General features: G+C 40.4%; 2 protein-coding genes and 1 pseudogene across 2 annotated transcripts; 1 reads left to right on the top strand and 2 right to left on the bottom strand.

Moving 5' to 3' along the window:
* LOC104447285 overlaps positions 1–7,755 on the top strand; it is a 36,541-nt pseudogene extending 28,786 nt beyond the window's left edge.
* Positions 7,756–8,134: 379 nt separating this feature from the next.
* On the bottom strand, positions 8,135–9,675 carry LOC104447284 (UPF0481 protein At3g47200-like). Its single transcript, XM_010061044.3, has one exon. It carries the CDS (start codon positions 9,519–9,521, stop codon positions 8,484–8,486), a length of 1,038 nt encoding a protein of 345 aa, XP_010059346.1. The 5' UTR covers positions 9,522–9,675; the 3' UTR covers positions 8,135–8,483.
* A 5,206-nt stretch (positions 9,676–14,881) lies between these two features.
* On the bottom strand, positions 14,882–15,970 carry LOC104447283 (UPF0481 protein At3g47200). Its single transcript, XM_010061043.2, has one exon. It carries the CDS (start codon positions 15,968–15,970, stop codon positions 14,882–14,884), a length of 1,089 nt encoding a protein of 362 aa, XP_010059345.1.
* Between the last annotated feature and the right edge of the window lie 2,786 nt (positions 15,971–18,756).

The following is an 18,756-nucleotide window of genomic DNA, read 5'->3' as shown; positions in this document are numbered from 1 at the left end:
AAGCCAAACCCAAAATCGGTGAGGATAATGATCAGATTGATAAATCAAAAGGAAAGTATCAAAAATTATACTCATCGATGAATCGTTTGCAAAAATCAAAACGAACCTGGATGCGTTTTTTGGTAAATGAGTGAAAAACCGAAATGTAAATTTGCGATGGCAAATCGGGCTGAAATTCTGTACTCCCGCAATCAAGGAAGCGCAACTTTCTAAAGATCAATAGAGGTTTTCACTATAAAAGGGCTACAGTCAGAGAAATTGGGGATTCAAAAATCAGAGAGCAAAAAATTGAGAGAAAAAAGGGAGAAGGAGAAGAAAATTTCTTTGCAGAAAGTGCAAAAGGAAAATTGCAAAAAAAAAAGAAAAAGAAAAAAGTCGAACGTGAGAGAAAGAGTAGGAGAGAAAAGAGAAAAGTAAAAACAAAAGGTTGATTTGACATTTACCGTTCATCATCTTCCCAAATCCACTCCTCACCCGCGCCGCAACTCGCGGAGACCCGACGCCGGAGCTCCGACGAAGCCCGCCGCTCCCGACGATCGCCGAGCGCCACCCACCACCGCACCACCGCCGCTCCCCGACCTCGCACCGCGCCCGACGACCGCGCTCTCACCTTCGCCGACGCCCGCGCCACAAACACCCTCGCTTCCGCCCGCGACGCCGCCCATTGATCTCCAAGCCTCCGCCGCGCTCCGCCACGCCGTCGCTGCCCCGCCCGACGCTGCGTCGCCGCCCCGCGCATTGCTCGGAGTTCCGACGCCGCGCGCGTCTCTCGCAACTCGCGACCAGCCGCGAGCACGGCCCAGCCAACGCCCGCAACTCCTGATCCGCTGCCCGATGTCGCCGGAGCCAGCATCGTCGCTGCCGCCTTAGCCCAACGCACCCCAGCCGGAGCCGCGCCACCGCCACCTCGCTGGTTCGCTCGCCTCCACCACGCCGCGCCTCGCCCGCGCCTACGACGTCCGCAGCTCCGCCGCCTTGCCCCGGGCGACCCGCGAGCTCGACGCCGCCGCACCGCCTGCCCGAGGCCTTCTACCGTCCCCAGCCGCCCCCACCGCCGGGCCCGCGACCCGACGACTCTGCGGTCCGCGATCCGCGACCAAGCGCCGCAACCTAAGCTGCGCTCCCTTGCCGAGCGCCGCGCCTTTGCCGGACCTCCGATCGCCACCTTTGGTCGACCCTACGGCTAAGCCCATTTTGAGAAAAGAAAACAAAAATAAAAGAGAAAGCACATTAGGTAGTTTTCTTTAGTTTGTTTTATTTATTTTATTTTATTTTATCTTGTTCTTTTAGTATAATTAGCCTTTAGTATATGATTGGAAATTCCAACATATTACCCGATTCGCAATCGCGCTGAGTTTTTATTTCATCTATAAGGCCTTAGATGAAATAATTAATTAAGCGGAATAAAATTGATATTTTAATCTTTAAGGCTTAAGATCAATTTATCGATTTTATCAGCGAAATATTACCCATTGATCTGAACGATGTGTAATATTTTTGATGATTTTGGATGATCTGTTTTGTCTTGATTGCTTTATTTATCTTGAAATGTGTTTGAGTTATAATATTGCATGATTTAGGGTTCATATATTTAGAATAGGAATTTTATTTCGAATTTTAAAATAAAAAATCAAATCAATCAATTTAGGTTGCCAGATTTTTAATTTGGATTGCATGTTTAATTATTATTAATTTCGAAATTAAACAAAAAAAAAAATCATCATATACATGTCATGTAGTGTTAAAGCACATTTTGCACGTCATTGCATATTAGACTAAATTGCACTTAGTTCAATTCTAGATAATATTTTTCTTAATTTGTTATAAGTTTAGGTATTTTTTAGATATATTACATTTTAGGATTATTTAGGTTAAGATAATGTTTTAGTTTAAATTAGGATTTGGCTCAACCTAATCCCTAATATAAATTAAATAGGATCTTAATCTAATTAGGTAATTTTCACATTTCACCTGAAAAATACAAAAAAAATGTCATAGGTTAAATTAGTTTTATTATTTATGATAAAATGCATTCTTTTAGGAAAAAGAAAAATGTCATATGCACGTCATTAGGGCTAGATTCACTGGGATGCATGTCATTTAGTATTTTTGCTAGGCCTATTTAATTAGAAATTGCATGTCATTAGAATTAGGTCATTTAGTTAATATTGCATTGCATATTGCATGATTTTCATTAATTAAGTGAAAACAAAAAAGAAATTGCGTGGTAATTAGAAATCATATCTAGGGTTGTTGATGCGGTTTTTAATTTAACATTGCATATGCTTTCGTTGCTTTGAGATAAGTTTTTTGCAATTTATTTATTGTTTATCTGGGTGTTAAATTGGTGGATTGCGCACCCGCATGATCACCTCACATGTTAAGAAAATAGATTTAAAATCAATTTAAGCTGCCTGCAAAATATTTTTTTTTTGAAAATAAAAGAATGGTACCGAAAGGTTATTAGAAAAATCTAGTGTAATCAAGTCCCCGTATCTATAGTCTCTGGTTCGTAAAAGTAAAATAAAACTCCCGTTACTTTACTTGGGTTTCTAATCGACCCACCAAAAATAGATTAGTGGCGACTCTCGATAAAAAATCAATTGCGTGTTAAGAACTTGAACTTAAGTCGCGAATTGGTATGGGCTTGGGAGAGCCTGAGTTAAGTCTAGGCTTAACAATCCATTAGCCAAAACCTAGGTGGTCACACCCGAAAAATTGGTCGCGACAATGATATCCCAATGAGTCCTATAAAAGAGACCATTGAGGCCGTCAAGACCCAGAGCTTTGGTTGCTCCCAGTTGAAACGTAGCTAGCTTCTACTCTTCCAAAGTCAACAATGACGTTAAAACGTTGTTCATGTCTGGCGTCACCACCGTAGGACATTGATCTAAGATAGGTCCAAAGCTGCATGCACCCACTGTGGTATATAATGATGAGAAGAAAGTAGTTGTCATTTCCTTAAGCTTGCTACGATCCTTGACCCAATCCCCTATTTCATCCCTGAGCATACTAATCCTGTTCTGCTGTCGCCTCTGGATTGTAGCTGCGTGAAAAAATCATGTATTGCGATCCCCCCATTTTAGCTAATGTATTCTAGATCTCATGGCCCAAAACTGTTCATCCCGCTGCCATGCACTGTGTAATTCCATTTTCAAAGCCATGACTTTGGATCTATCATAAGCAGTCATAGTTTGTTTAGTGAGGTGTTGTAGCTGTTGCCAGATTTGAGCTATGCGAGTACGATTATTTCGGAATTTGGTACGACTCCACCTAATCAAAGTAGCAACAACATGCTGTAACTTGGCGGAGAGGCTTGAATCCTCCATCGAAACCAAATGCCAGGAAGAGGCGATGATATGGCGGCATTCACTGTCCTCATTCCAAAAAGCTTCAAATCTAAAAAACTGCTAACTCTTCTTTCTAGAAGCAATAGTAGATAATAAAAGAGGACTATGATCAGAGGCAACAGCAGGGAGAGCGAAGACTTCTGCCGAAGGAAACTATAAATGCCATGTCATAGTACAAAGAAACCTGTCCAGGCGTTCTCTAATAAGTTCATCCCCATCTCGATTATTCTGCCAAGTGAAGGCACAACCTTTCGATTCAAGAACATCTCTTTCTCTCTCAACGAGAACTAGTAGATCTGAATCTGAGATTGAGAGAGAAGATGAAGGTAAACAAATGAGCCTACTCCACAACAATCGCCACCTTCACTTGGCCTCACCTTGGGATCGAACAGCTTGAAACCCTTTGCTACAAACGTCCGCCATTGATCTTGCCGCTCCTCAAAACTGCCATCTCCCTCTTTCTTCTTCTTCTTCTTCTTCTTCTTGGTGCTTAATTGATCCTCTGAAGAACGAAGCTAAATGCTTTCAAATAGAAAAGCCGGTTGGAAGGTTTGAGAAGAGAGAGCTATATGTTAAAGCTATGAGGCTGCTACACTTTGGCTAATCCAGGTAATACAAAGTTATTATATAGAGAGGATATTTTCTGATATGCCCTTCAATTTCGTTATACTTGAAGTGAGGTCCATTTCTTTGGGACTTTTCTGATTTGACATTTTCTAACTGGTTGCCATCTTATCTCATCCTTAGTAAATCCAAAGTGCTTACATAACCCACTACGCGATTATTTTCCTAAATAATAACATTAAGCTCATGTTTCTCACTGATAATCAATGCTACATCAGATATATTACTTTCCCCGCGCGTTGCTTTACTATCATTCGATACCTATCTTTTGAGCATAAATAGCTTAATTTCTATTACATAAGAAACATGCCTGAATTAATTAGTGATTTCTAGCATGATTGATTAGATAAGAAATTTAATCTATTTATGTCGCTTGTAACATGATGTCATCGTACATTATAGAAATTAATTATGCAAGGCAAAATAATGCACCATCTTCCTCATCTTATGCGTGATTTACCTTACTGTTTAGGTATTGTTCAAGTTGTGAATAATACTTCAAATGTTTATAAGTCCAGAGTTTTTGCGATATTAATTGCCAACAAAATAGAGGATAGCACAACATGAATCAATAAAAACACTTATAAATAATATTTCTTTATTAAGGAGCATAAACTTTATTCTGCGATGGCAGTACTTTTAAATCTGCCGAATACAGCTATCATTTGTACATAAAATAATCCGAATTTATTAGGTAAAGTATCGGGGGATGGGCCAGAAATCTCTTTCTCTTTTTGCACCTTTATTACTTTTATTCATTTATCCGTTGATTTTTGCTTTTGTTCAGTTAAAAGCAATCAGATATGCTTCTTTGTCCTGTGATGTGCTTCAAGAACACGTGGGTCTTCGTTTCGAAAGTTTTTGACCGGTTGACACAAGTCGTAATCCATATGGGTCTCCAAGAGGGGCCAAGCTATGATGATTTCTGCTTTTCTTATAGTTTAAGCCCAGGCCGCTCTTTTTTCTCAGGTGCAATTTCATCAATAGGCCTAAGGATCCACGCTATTGACTTGCTGAAGTATCAGTGTTGTACTCTATGGCATCTGCAAGAATTGTTCGGGGCAACCTGAGAAGAGCAGTAAGTGCTATTGGGAGCTTTAGAGATAAAAAGAAGAGACTTTTAGAGGAGTACTCGCGGATTCATTTTCCTTTTCTTCTTTTGAAAGTGTCCCCACGAGAAGTGATTCCATCGAGTAAGTTAAATTATGCTAGTAACTGGAGCAGAGGAATTAGGACAATCCCACATGATCAATTTCCTGTCGCTGAGAGGGCATTGGCGGAGTCTGATTCTGAATATGAGAGCGACAGATATCCGGGTCTTGAACCGACTAAACCCGGAGAAAAGCCGAGGGTGGTTGTTCTTGGTACCGGTTGGGCGGCTTGCCGATTTATGAAGGGGCTTGACATGAACATGTATGATATTGTGTGCCTTTCACCCCGAAATCACATGGTTTTCGCTCCCCTTCTTCCGTCAACTTGTGTCGGAACTTTGGAGTTCCGTTCGGTTGCTGAGCCTGTGAGCCGGATCCAGCCTGCTCTTTCTGCAACTCCCAATTCGTACTTCTATTTGGCTTCCAGCACTGGAATCATGGAATGGACACTGCCAAGCATGAAGTAAGTTGAATATCTTGCTATTGTATGTCGATTTCGATGCTCATATACATTTTCCTCCAAGGACGTGATCAGTTCCTTTTCATTTTGCATGTGTTGATTGACTGGAATTTTCCTCCGTCTTCCTCAAATAGCAATGAACAAACATCAGAAATTTACAATATGCTGTGTGACAAACATTGGCATGGATTGTCCACACTTTTGCATTTGTGTCGAGGTCCCGGCTATAAGAATTCCTTGTGTGATTATAAACTAACATAAATCAACATGCATTGTCCAAACTGCTGGACGCGTCGAAAAGTATTTTAGGTACATACTACATAGTGAGATAAGGTTAAATTTCATTTCTCCAATGTGATGGAACCAAAGATGCACCAGTAAGACATGTCAAATAACACTAGGCGTTGCAAATCTGCCACAGTATTCCCTTTTTGTGTGTCTCTTTTGCTAAATCTTGCTGCCTATTGACCAGGTGTATTGTGAAATGTTTGGCAATGGCGGACTGCCTCAAGAGCCCTTGACTTTCAGTATAAAGGGTGTTAAGGAACATGCCTACTTCCTTCGTGAGGTGAATCATGCCCAAGAAATCAGGAAGAAGCTTTTGTTGAACCTCATGCTCTCTGAAAATCCAGGTACTTCAATTCTCCTACCTTATGAATTGCACTTAAAGAGCAACCTTCAAAGCCACAGGAATAGAAGAAAATGCTCATTGTTGTCGCCTCCACATTTTCAATAATTAATGATCGGCGAGATTTTACGGCTTCATTTCTCTGTATCTTATAGGCATATCAGAAGAAGAGAGGAAACGCCTTTTACACTGTGTTGTCATTGGAGGTGGACCAACTGGGGTGGAGTTCAGTGGTGAATTAAGTGATTTTATCATGAAAGACGTCGGTGAACATTTTCCTCATGTTAAGGGAAAAATGTGTATAACGTTTTCTGACATGTACCACCCTTTATAGGCAAACGAAATCCTGTCATCATTCAATGTTGGCTTACGACAGTATGCGACGAATCATCTAAAAAGGGTAAACTGATTTATTTTCTCAAGTTACCGTGATCTTGTCTAACAGTTCATTTTGGTGCTAATTTAATGCTTTCAATGCTAGTCCGGCATTTGTCTTAAAAGAGGTGTGGCGAAAGAGGTGCACACGAAGAAAATTGTACTGAGTGACGATACAGATGTTCCATATGGCCTCCTTGTCTGGTCCACCGGCATTAGACCCTCAAAGTTTATCAAGTCACTTGATCTTCCCAAATCCCCTGGTGGAAGGTGAGGAAATAAGATTTCTTCTCTCCTCTGTCATCTAAATCTGCAATAGCAATTTCATGATAAGAACTCTGTGACAATCTCATTTTAGTATTCCACCACCTTCCAATTGAATGATTTGTCCTCTCAATTGTTTCAGGATCGGGGATGATGAATGGTTGAGGGTACCTTCAGTGGAAGAAGTGTTTGCACTGGGGGATTGTGCAGGTTTTCTTGAACAGACGGGGAAGCTGGTGCTTCTTGCTTTAGCTCAGGTTCAATCACTTGGCTAATTCCTTTAAAGATGTCTCACTGTAGCTGTTCATTTGATCGACAATCTTCAGCTTTATCTCCTTGCTCTACTTTGTACAAGATATGGCATGAATCCTTCCATTTGAAATTGGAATTGGCCATTCACTATCACTTTCTCATTGCATAAAGGGTTTCTTTCCTTGGAAATAATATGAATGCCGATTTCTGAAACAGGTCGTGGAAAGGGAAGGAACATTCTTGGAGGAGCTATTTCGTAGGATAGGCAAGCAAAATGGAGGGAAGGCATTTTGCTCGAAAGACATACCTCTAGGAGACCCATTCATGTACGAGCATTTGGGAAGCATGGCTTCTGTTGGGTGTTACAAGACGCTCGTTGATTTATGCTAGTCTAAGGTGCATAACGTGCTACCATGCCACACTTATGGTTTCCTTTGCTAATACCTAGTACTTTTATGATTCATGGAATCAATCATCATCATTTTTGCAAACATTCTTTTATGCAGGATGCGGAGGGGATATCGCACACAGGATTCGTGAGCTGGCTGGTCTGGCGTTCAGCTTATCTCACAAGGATAGTCAGCTAGAGGAACAGGTTCTACGTGGGCAACGACTCTGATATTTGGAAGAGACAACTCGATAATAGGTTAACAATGGTAGAGACGCATTTTATGATGCATTGGGCTCTTTTTGGGTCGAAAGGTTCATTTATTTGTAACACAAGTACTTAGCATGGCTAATAAAATAATGATGGTTTTGCACCAATGCACCTTTTTTGTCGTGTAACTTTGGTTTTATTAGTTGTAGAACACCATTTAACCGGTTGACCCGGTCCTTTGTTTTGCGAACTTGGTAGTGGCTAGGCCTAGGGTGGAGTAAGTTCTAGATTCCTAGGCAAAATGGGATCACCAGGTTGTGCTCTCCCCTAGTGATCACCACTTTAGTGATGATAACTTTTAATCCACATACTCAAGATTGATTTGGTCACGAGAAAAGTATCAATAACTCAAAATATTCACTAAAAACATAGTCTATATATATGTAATGAAATTGGAAGATGCAGCTTCTATACGCTTCCTGCTACTTGGGATGATAGTACTGCAACACAGCATACACTGTTTGAATGATGCCTACAAGTGTCACTACAACAACTAAGCCTGAAAGAGCCGACCATGGGTTGTCATGAAAGCATTTAGGAGTTGTGCCCAGCAAAGATGAGCCTGCTCATACTTAAAAGACTCTTCTGAAAATGAAAAGTGCGATGCTAGATAGGTCTCACGGACGTCTATTCTAGCGTCCTTGCAGACATCATCGAAGAAGCGTGCAACATCATGGTTGCTCATACCGTGATTCGATATGACTTTACAGTCACGCAAAAACTATACATCATCAGCAGTGTGAATGAGGCATCCCATGAATGCAGCATAGGTGGTTATGTGCCCGTCCTTTTGGCCATGACACTGCTCAAAAGCAACCATATTGGTGAGGATGTAATTGAGATCATCATCTATTGCTATTTGTGGTATTCTGACGGTTCTGCGTTCGCTGTCAAATTTTATCTCCAGGAAGGTGCTGGCTTGCCCTTGCTTAAATCCAATTCCCACTCGATGGAGCTTGGAGGTAGATCTAATCGACTTACAGTATAAAGTCTTCTTTGCGGGATTGTCTTGTTGACCATGAGGTATTAAACTCAGACGAAATGAATCGAGTAAATGCACTCCTTTTATATTGATCTGTCTTTCCAAGACATAGCCGGGTCCTAAATCGAAACAGCTGAAGAAATGGGAGGCAAGATTGGCCAAGGACCACGTTGCTTTTGGAACATTCGTTGTTTCAAACAAATCCTGGAGAACAAAGTATGGGACCTGGTTCTCAAGACAAAGAAGGTCCCGTGCAACAGAATTTAACACGTATAAATTATTTAATGGGGGATCCATCCCTATGACCCCTGCCGATTGACGGCGGAACTGAATGATGAAGCATCCATTAACAACCATCATTTTCACAAGATCAGGTCCGCTGAAACACTCGGTGCTCTCCGAATAGCACTGCCGGATCATTTCCACTTTCAATGCCACTGTATTGATGAGGTCCTCGAGGCCGATACTGTGCGGTTGAGTTTGGTCCAGCATGGTGTGGAGGTATATCCGCTTGTGCTCCTGAAGCATCTGCAACCGCGGTTCCCCATGGTGGTATGGGCCAATAGAGACGATGCGAGGCCAAGACGCCTGGGCAATTCCTCCGACAAGTGCCTGAGGAACTCTGAAGATGCTACAGCTGCTTTCGCCTGCTGATTCAGTCAACAATTTCGGCGCTACCTCAATATCTTGTGACATGGAAGGCAATAGCTGCTGCTTCATGAGCTCGATCCCATGTTTCTCAGCGGTTGCTTGACGACCTCCTCGATTGTTGTCCATGCCGAGTTAAATTGTAGAATCAACACGAATTTCTTGCTGGGATTTCAATAGCTAGAGAGAGAATTGAAAGGATACGAGAAGTGTAGTGTAACCGTGAAAAATGCGAGGCACATGCAGATATTTCAAGAGGGCATGGAACAAGCCGAGCGGCGAGTGCGGTGATGGTCTCAGTGTAGCAGAGGAGAGAGAAGGAAGAGCAAGTGTAGCAGAGGACAGGGACAAGGACGAGGGAGATGACAGAAAGTAGAACTAGGTCCTAGGATGCCACATGTGGTCCGCTCAATGGGCTGGCCCGCCCTGGGTCCCCCTTCTCTCTCTCTCTGTTATTCTATGTAGCACCGATACTCTCCCAGTACCTTTCGTATCGCGTCCGACACTTCGACACGTGTCCGACATGCCCGATATGTCCCGACACGTTCGACACGCGTCAACGAGTGTGAAAAATCTGACAGACAACTCTTTCCTCGACACGCGAGTCCGCAATCCCGACACGCACGGCCAATTTTAAAATTTCTAATACTTGAAGGGTCAAAATATAAATATACAAAAAAGAAGTAATAAAAAAATGCTATAAATATACACACGGGACCAATTTTTTTATTTTCAGTTTTGATTTTTTAGAATTGTTTTATTTTTTTAAAAAGTCTTTTACTAAGAAATAAGTAATAAAAATGTTATATATGATAAATAAATAAATTTAAAAATATCATTTCAGCATTTTTCTTTAAATAATATTTTTTCTTCTAAGTTTTATGTATTATTGTAACAAATTAAAATGATGAATGGTATTATTTAATATTTTTCATGTAAATTAATTCTAGGCTATTTTTATTATTATTAATATATTTAATATATAACGCATGTTGAATTAACTTTATTTTTAAGAAATGACGTGTCGACGTGTGTCATATCGTGTTAATCGCGTGTTCGTGTCGGTGTTACATAACTGTTATTTCTCTCTTCCTTATTTCTCTTCAAAAGGGGACTTTTTTTCGTTTTGGGGTCGGAAAAGAGGACTTGACTCACATGCAGACAAGTTGTCGTTGAAGGGGACCCATCCAAAAACGTGTGGGGCCAAATGAAGACAAGCGAGCGTAACACGATTCATGCATCTTGACAGGAACACGCGCGGGGCCAAACGAAGCAATTTGCATTGATTGATTTTGATTAGCCATTTTCATGGCAGGAAGACTAAAAGGTAAATTTATAACTTAAATTACCCAAAAAATTAAAAATATAAATCACAGTAAGCAATTCTTTTGTTTATGCTTAGGGAGTATATATAAATATTATAAAAATAATTACAGATCAACAAATCTGAGATCGGTGATTAAGATTGGATAAGGCTTTTCCTACCCTTTATACACGAGTAAGGCTACTCATATCTTTACTAGATCAAGGAAATTTACCCTAATGGTTTCAGTCTCCTTCGACTTACATGCAGTCAAGTCAGAAAAAGAGACTTGACTTACATGCAGACAATAGGGGTGCCAAAAAAACCCGACCCGACCCGACCCGACCCGACCCGAACACGACCCGAACATGAAACAAGCATGATACGTGTTTCGGGTCTTGATATTGTTCGGGCAACACATATAAAACAAGTAAAGAAACGTGTTTCGGGTCGGGTTAGGGTTGGAACATTGTTTGACCCAAACACGTTAACTCCTACTTCCAAACAAGCGAACAAACACAAACACAAACACAAACAGTAACACGTCCTCATCTTTCTTTACCGTCGACACAGACATTTCCCTCTCGGCTCCGCCTTCTTCTCCGACGACTGTGCCTTCGCTCACGACTGCCTCTCCTCCGATCGATGCGCCTCCGCCTCGCCCTCACCGTCGCCACCCCTCGTCTCAACGCCGGAACCCTAGTCGTCGCCGAATCAGTCGATCGTTGCCGTCTATGGCCGAAAACCCCTCAGGTCTGTGCTTCCATCGATTTCTTGATCCGCGAGGAGCTTCGGCGTCCTTCTTCTTCGTTGAATTTTCCTGTTAATTTTTTTCCGAATTCGATTGGCTATGGTGGTGGTGAAAGAGGAGGCGGGTGCTCTTTAGGGCTCTGTTTGAGGTTGCTTTCTTCGTTCCTTCGTTCGAGCTTGCTTCTTTTTGAGCTGCGCGGGGCTCGAATTGTTTTCCTTGGGAGCGATTTGGTCTCTCTCTTCCTGTGGAAATCTTGGGACTCTAGGCTGAGCTGAGGTAGTGATGTAGGCACTCGAGAGTTTATGCGGTCTAGCCGTGTTTCCGTGTTGTTCTTAGCATGTGGGCTAGCCTTTGCTGGTGATGGGGGTAGTAGTAGTTAACCCCATATGATCTTAGAGATGTTGGGAAGACTTGCTAAATTGGGTGGTGGATGAATTCTATGATGTAGATATTTTAGTGCACAAGTTGCAAACAGGGTTCAGGACAATTTGAATTTACTCTGTGCGGGAGAGCTGTTGGTGTTGATACTTCAAGAATCTGTTTAATATTGAATTTTATAGGACAGAGATGAGGGCAGCAATCCTTTATGGCATGGAATGTTGACTACTCCATCACTTTCAAACTAAGCTTGAATGAAGTGATGATAATCTGATGGACACGTGAGTACTTTAAAAAGATAAAAATAAAATTTTGTAATTTAGAAAGGTTTTAGCGTGGAAAAATTCAGAATTACTCCTATGGCTCCTTTACTTCAATTGAAATTGATATTTAGAAATAGTGTTATTGTTGAGGGAATGTAATTTATATTCAGGAGGAGCTTGTAAATTAGATAGACCGATGGACAAAAGTTGGAATTGTCTCCGATGTAGTAATGTGCCCTTTGTGAAAGAACAGAATGAATGTGCACTGTTTTTCAGCATATCATGCTGCAACAGTTGTGGACTAGTAACTGAGGAAAGTTGAAGTTATAATGTGGCGCCCTTTTTACTATTAGCGGAACTTGCAACCTATTATCTGTGTTTAAACTTCTTTTCGAATGTTTCCTACAGCTCCTTTCAGTATCATCATTCCTTGGGGAAATATTTTGCTTTTCTGCCTTTTGTTTCAAGAGCATGTACCCTTTTCTGGCTTTTTTTGCTGTTGGTGAGCTGCTAGTGTTTGCTACGCAGGTGCTATATCTTATCATCAGTCAACATACTATTTCATCAGAACCTAGTACTTCTCAGGGCTGCCTCAAATGCCTTTTGTACTTCTTGTCCATTCCTTGCAATTCTTGCTCATTAGAAATAAAGAGACATGGAGAGAGAGGGCAAAGAAGAAGATGGGCTCTCAACATGCTCTCTGCTTCTCAAAGAAGAAGTCTCTAATTGTGGCAATCATGGCGACTCCACATCTTCCAGCGATTCTTCTGTCATGGCTCATCTCGTTTTTAGCACACTGGTCGCTGTTTGCGGGGCTCTTGCAACTGGCTGTGCTGTGAGTATTGGTGCTGCACCAACCACGCTATGCATTCCAAAGCAATTTATGAGCCATCTACTTTGTCTTTTATGGAGTCTTTGTTTTCTTTGTGATGTTTCTTCGTTCATCGTCACCAAGAAGCTTTGTTGGACTACGGTTTAAGGACAGTCTTACTCACCAGTTCTTTCCAATTCATGAATATCTAGTAGCCTCAAGAAGATATAATTAACTTGGTTAGCAGGTTCTGCATCATATGGCTTGTCCCTGAAAAATAGCATCCGCAGGAATTATTAATAGGTATTTTGTGTTCTTGTAATAACCTGTTCGCAAAAGATTGGGACTGTTACAACCACCCGAAAAAGAAAAAAAGAAGAAGAAGAAGAAGAAGAAGAAGAAGAAGAAGAAGAAGAAGATACCCAGCAACCCGACCCGAACCGACCCGAAACACATTAGACCATCTAATGTGTTTCGGTCGAGCCAATCCGGGTCGGTGTGACCATTGTGTTTCGGGTCGGGTCGGGTAACAACAAGACCCGACCCGACCCGACCCATTGACACCCCTAGCAGACAAGTCGTTGAGGGGGAAATATCCAAAAAGGCGTGGGGCCAAATGAAGATGAGTCGGCGAACGCGTGATTCACTCATCTCGACGGGAACACACACAAGGCCAAACTAAGCAATTTGCATTAATTGATTTTGATTAGCCATTTTCATGGTAGGAAGACTAAAAGGTCAATTCATAATTTAAATTACCAAAAAAATGATACATATAAATCACTGGAAACAATTCTTTTGTTTATGCTTAGGGAGTATATATAAATATTATATAAAAATAATTATAGATCAACACATCCGGGGATCGTTGACTAAGATTGGATAGGGCTTTTCCTACCCCTTATGCAAGTAAGGCTACTCATATCTTTACTAGATCGACAAAATTGACCCTAATGGTTTCAGTCTCCTTTGACATAATTATTTTCTTTCTATGATTTTTTATGAATTTTAAACTTTTTTTTTAATGCCCTAGAACCACTGTACATCTGGCTGCCTAAACCAAGGGGAGCACTAGCATGGGGGCTCACCTCCCACGGCACTGCACTTAAGTCGCGCAATGGGGGCGTAGAGTTTCGAACCCCTCCCCTACCATATGAGGGGTAGGACTCGAACCAGGGAGTCTATTGTGGGTTGGGTGTGAATTTTAAACTTATTTTTATCTAGAAAATAAAAGAAAATTAATATTTCCTCCATCATTGGTATCATAACAACAATTGGAAAACACGTGCTCATAGAAATTTAAAATGACCGGTTTGAGAAGTTTAGGTGAGGACAAGAAGCCACACGAAAGAAAAAAAATGCAAGTAGTATAAGAAGAAAGACAAAAAAAAAAATCGAAATTTCATAATATGAATGAATATGAACACCAATCTCTTCACAGCCCATTTATTTAGGGAGGTACCAAAGAAATGACACATTTTTTTTAGGAACTACGGTCGGCATGAGGCAAATAAGGCACACAAAAGACAATATGTAAGTAGTTGAAGTCAATGATTTGGCATAGAAAAAAAACGAAAAAAAAAATCGAAAATCATTATGAATCTACCTACTTTTATTTGTAACACAAGTATTTAGCATGGCTAGTAAAATAACGATCATTTTGCACCAATACACCTTTTTTGTCATGTAATTTTGGTTTTATTAGTTGTAGAACACCATTTAACCGGCTAATCCGATCCTTAGTTCCATGGAACTCAATAGTGACTAGGCCTAGGGTGGAGTAAGTTATGGATTCCCGAGCGGAATGGGATCACCGGTTTGTGCTCTCCCTTAGTGATCACCACTTTAGTCATGATAACTGTTAATCCACATACTCAAGATTGATCCGGTCAAGGAAAGTATCAACAACTCAAAAGATTCACTAAAAACATAGTCTATATATATAGAATGAAATTGGAAGATGCAGCTTTTATATGCTTCCTGCTACTTGGGATGATAGTACTGCAACACAGAATACACCGTTTGAATGATGCCTACAAGCGTCACTACAACAGCTAAGCCTGAAAGAGCCGACCATGGGTTGTCATGAAAAGCATTTAGGAGTTGTGCCCAACAAAGATGAGCCTGCTCATACTTAAAAGACTCATCTAAAAATGAAAAGTGCGGCGCTAGATAGGTCTCATGGACTTCTATTCTAGCGTCCTTGCGGACGTCACCGAAGAAGCGTGCAACATCCTGGTTGTTCATACCGTGATTCGATATGACTTTACAGTCACGCAAAAACTGTACGTCATCAGCAGTGCGAATGAGGCATCCCATGAATGCAGCATAGGCGGTTATGTGCTTGTCCCTTTGGCCACAACACTGTTCAAAAGCAACCATATTGGGGAGGATGAAATTGAGATCATCATTTATTACTATTTGTGGAATTCTGACAGTTCTGCGTTCACTGTCAAATTTGATCTCCAGGAAGGTGCTGGCTTGCCCCTGCTTGAATCCAATTCCCACTCGACGGAGCTCGGAGGCAGATCTAATCAAACGGCAGTATGAACTCTTCTTTACCGGATTGTCTTGTTGGACATGAGGTATTAAACTCAGACGAAATGAATCGAGTAAATGCACTCCTTTTATATTGATCTGCCTTTCCAAGTCATAGCCGGGTCCTACAATGACATAGTTGAAGAAATTGGAGGCAAGATTGGCCAAGGACCGCGTTCCTTTTGGAACATTCGTTGTTTCAAACAAATCCTCGAGAACAAAGTATGGGACCTGGTTCTCAAGCCGAAGAAGGTCCCGTACAACAGAATACAACACGTATATATTATTTAATGGGGGATCCATCGGTATGACCCCTGCCAATTGACGGAGGAACTGAATGATGAAGCATCCATCAACAACCATCATTTTCACAAGGTCAGCTCCGCTGAAACATTCGGTGCTCTCCGAATAGCACTGCCGGATCATTTCCACTTTCAATGCCACTGTATTGATGAGGTCCTCGAGGCCGACACCGTGCGGTTGAGTTCGGCCCAACATATTGTGGAGGTATCTCTTCTTGTGTACCTGAAACATCTGCAACTGCTGTTCCCCATGGTGGTATGGGCCAATAGAGACGATGCGAGGCCGGCATGCCTCGGCAATACCTCCGCTAATCGCCTCAGGGATTCTGAAGATGGTACATCTGCTTCCGCATGCTGATTTAATGAAACATTTCGTCCATGCCGAGTTAAATTGTAGAATCAATGTGAATTTCTTGCTGGGATTTCAATAGCTAGAGAGAGAATTGAAAGGATACGAGAAGTGTAGTGCAACCGTGAAAAATGTGAGGGACGTGTAGAGATTTTAAGAAGTCATGGAACCAAAATGGAGCGGCAAGTCCTGGTGGCGGTCATATGTTACATGGTCTAGTCTATTTCTGATTTTAATAATTGAAAACTAAAGAGGGCTAGTCTCACATGCGGCAAAGTTGCGGACGGCTGTATGAGCCGTTGGATGGCCGACGATGACTATCAACTGTCACCTGCTGATCGATCGATCATCATCAATCGTGAGATCAAATATGAGCTATCGTCAGGCGGCTCTCTTTTGGTTTTCTTTTTCTCCTAAATAAATTATAATCGCTAGGACAATTGGAAAACCCATTCTCATAGAAATTTTTTAAAAATTAATTAATTAATTAGTGTTAGTTGTATATTAAGACTTTAAGAAAGAACGAGGACAAGAAGCCACACGAAAGACAAAATGTAAGTTGAATTCACACAACACGTTTATATATATGGTTGGATATATTTTAAGTTGTATATTAAGTTATGTAACAACGAATGATATATTAAATTAGGTTATATATAATTTTTTTATTCTGGGCATATTTATCTTTGGAATTCTCGAAACTCCAGGAGTGACGAACAGACCCCAATAAGGAGACATATCCAATACAATTTCGTTAGGTAATGGCATAGGAAAACGTTCTGATTCAGTTCTCTTTGTCAAGGATGTACATCTAGGGAATTTTGCATACGTCCCTCAATTCTCCATATCTCTCTGACTCGTACATATATCTCTAGATTGCGCATTTCATGATTGATTACGATTGATACGATATTTATTATTTTATATAGTCATATCATAAAACCTAAAATGTCAGAAAAGTCTTAAACCTTTTACATAATGCCAATTAGTTATAATCCTTTTAATTGCATCAATTTATTCCTAATTTTTTTGACCAAGCGACAATTCAGTCATTTCTACTAATTCTAACCAGATATTGCTAACATCGACGCTAGTCATCTTATATAGCACAACCAGCGTTGATACAAAAATTTTAAAATAATTTTTAAATTGTTCATTTATTTTTTTTCTCTTTGTTTTTTTTTATTAGGGCGAGGGCAGCCTAGCCAAATTTGGGGAGGTCGACCCTTGCCCTTGCTTGGTCGGCCTCGATGGGCATCATTGACCCTCGCCAACTATGGCTATACCAACTATCGGAGGAAAAAAGGAAAACAAAATTCAAAAAATAAAAAAATAAAGTATTATTAAAAATGTCAACATCAGCACTGATTATGCTACGTAATACAACCAAAGTCCACATTAGTAATATCTAATTAAAATTAGCTGATAGAACTTAATTGGCTCTAAATTAAAAGGTTTATGACTAAATTGACAGAATTAAAAAATTTAAGAATGGAGTAGCTCTAAATTAAAAGGTTTAGAATTTTTTTGATACTCCACATATAGGCTCATACACTATTCATCATAATGTACATAAATTACATGATGCTCTTTATAGTATAAACGCAACCGTGTCAGCCTCTTGCAAAGACACTAGCCACTTTAGCCTATTCCACAGTTGCATAGCCTGAACCACAACAATGCTTAGCCTGCGCAATTCAGCTAGTCCTCTCTTTAGCAAACCAAATGATAGCATAGCCTACAAGACTTGTTCTCTAACATCGATCAGTCTTCATAAAGGCACATCCACCCGAGTGTTTTTTTCAATCTTTTCTCCAATCCACAAGTGACCGCTTTTGGGTCGCTTGAAGTTTAAGGGATGTTATATATATTGGAGATCTTAGATAACTCTCAATTCTTCATATCTCTTGGGATGATGCAAATATTTTCCCATATTTCTGATTAATTATAATTGATATCATAATATATTTTTATCTAATATAGTCATTTCATAATGCTTATAAATAATGCCACTCACTCTACATCATAATATAATAATATAGTACTATATAAAATTTACACAATTCTCTCTTCTGCATTATTCTTATCTTGGTGCCAGAAATAGACAATCTTTAGAAGTTTTACCGTACCCAATCTGAGTGCATTTTTCTTTGGTTTCTTCCTTTTCCCTCTTTATTCTTGCCTTGCTCCTTTTGTTGGAAAATGAAATCCGTGTCCTCTCCCCCGAATTATTCTTATCTTGATGCTAGAAATAGACAATTCCGAGAAGTTCTATTGTAGCCAATGCACTTCCGAGTGCATTTCCCTTTGGTCTCTTCCTTTTTATTCTTTAGTCTTGCCTTGCTCCTTTTGTTGGAAAATGAAATTCGTATTCCTTGCATGAAGATGAAGAAAAGCAAGCACAAAACAAAGTTAATTAATCTCCAATTTGACCAGCTTATTCAAATATAAGAAAATGACGAGTAATGAATAACCCAATCTTACTTTGTCTAATGAATTTCACTATACAAAAATGCTTCAGGCTGATTTTCTTCACATTTACAATTTCTTCTGCCATGTAATTATGTGAATGACTTTATCTGAACCGGAGAAGATCCAAAATATTAACAAAATTGAGAAAAAAAAAGTATATATATATATATCTCTCTCTCATAAGAGAATGCGGAAAC

The sequence above is a fragment of the Eucalyptus grandis genome, chromosome 5 (assembly GCF_016545825.1).
Source record: "Eucalyptus grandis isolate ANBG69807.140 chromosome 5, ASM1654582v1, whole genome shotgun sequence".
Classification (NCBI taxonomy): domain Eukaryota; kingdom Viridiplantae; phylum Streptophyta; class Magnoliopsida; order Myrtales; family Myrtaceae; genus Eucalyptus; species Eucalyptus grandis.
This window is presented reverse-complemented; position numbering and strand designations above follow the sequence as displayed.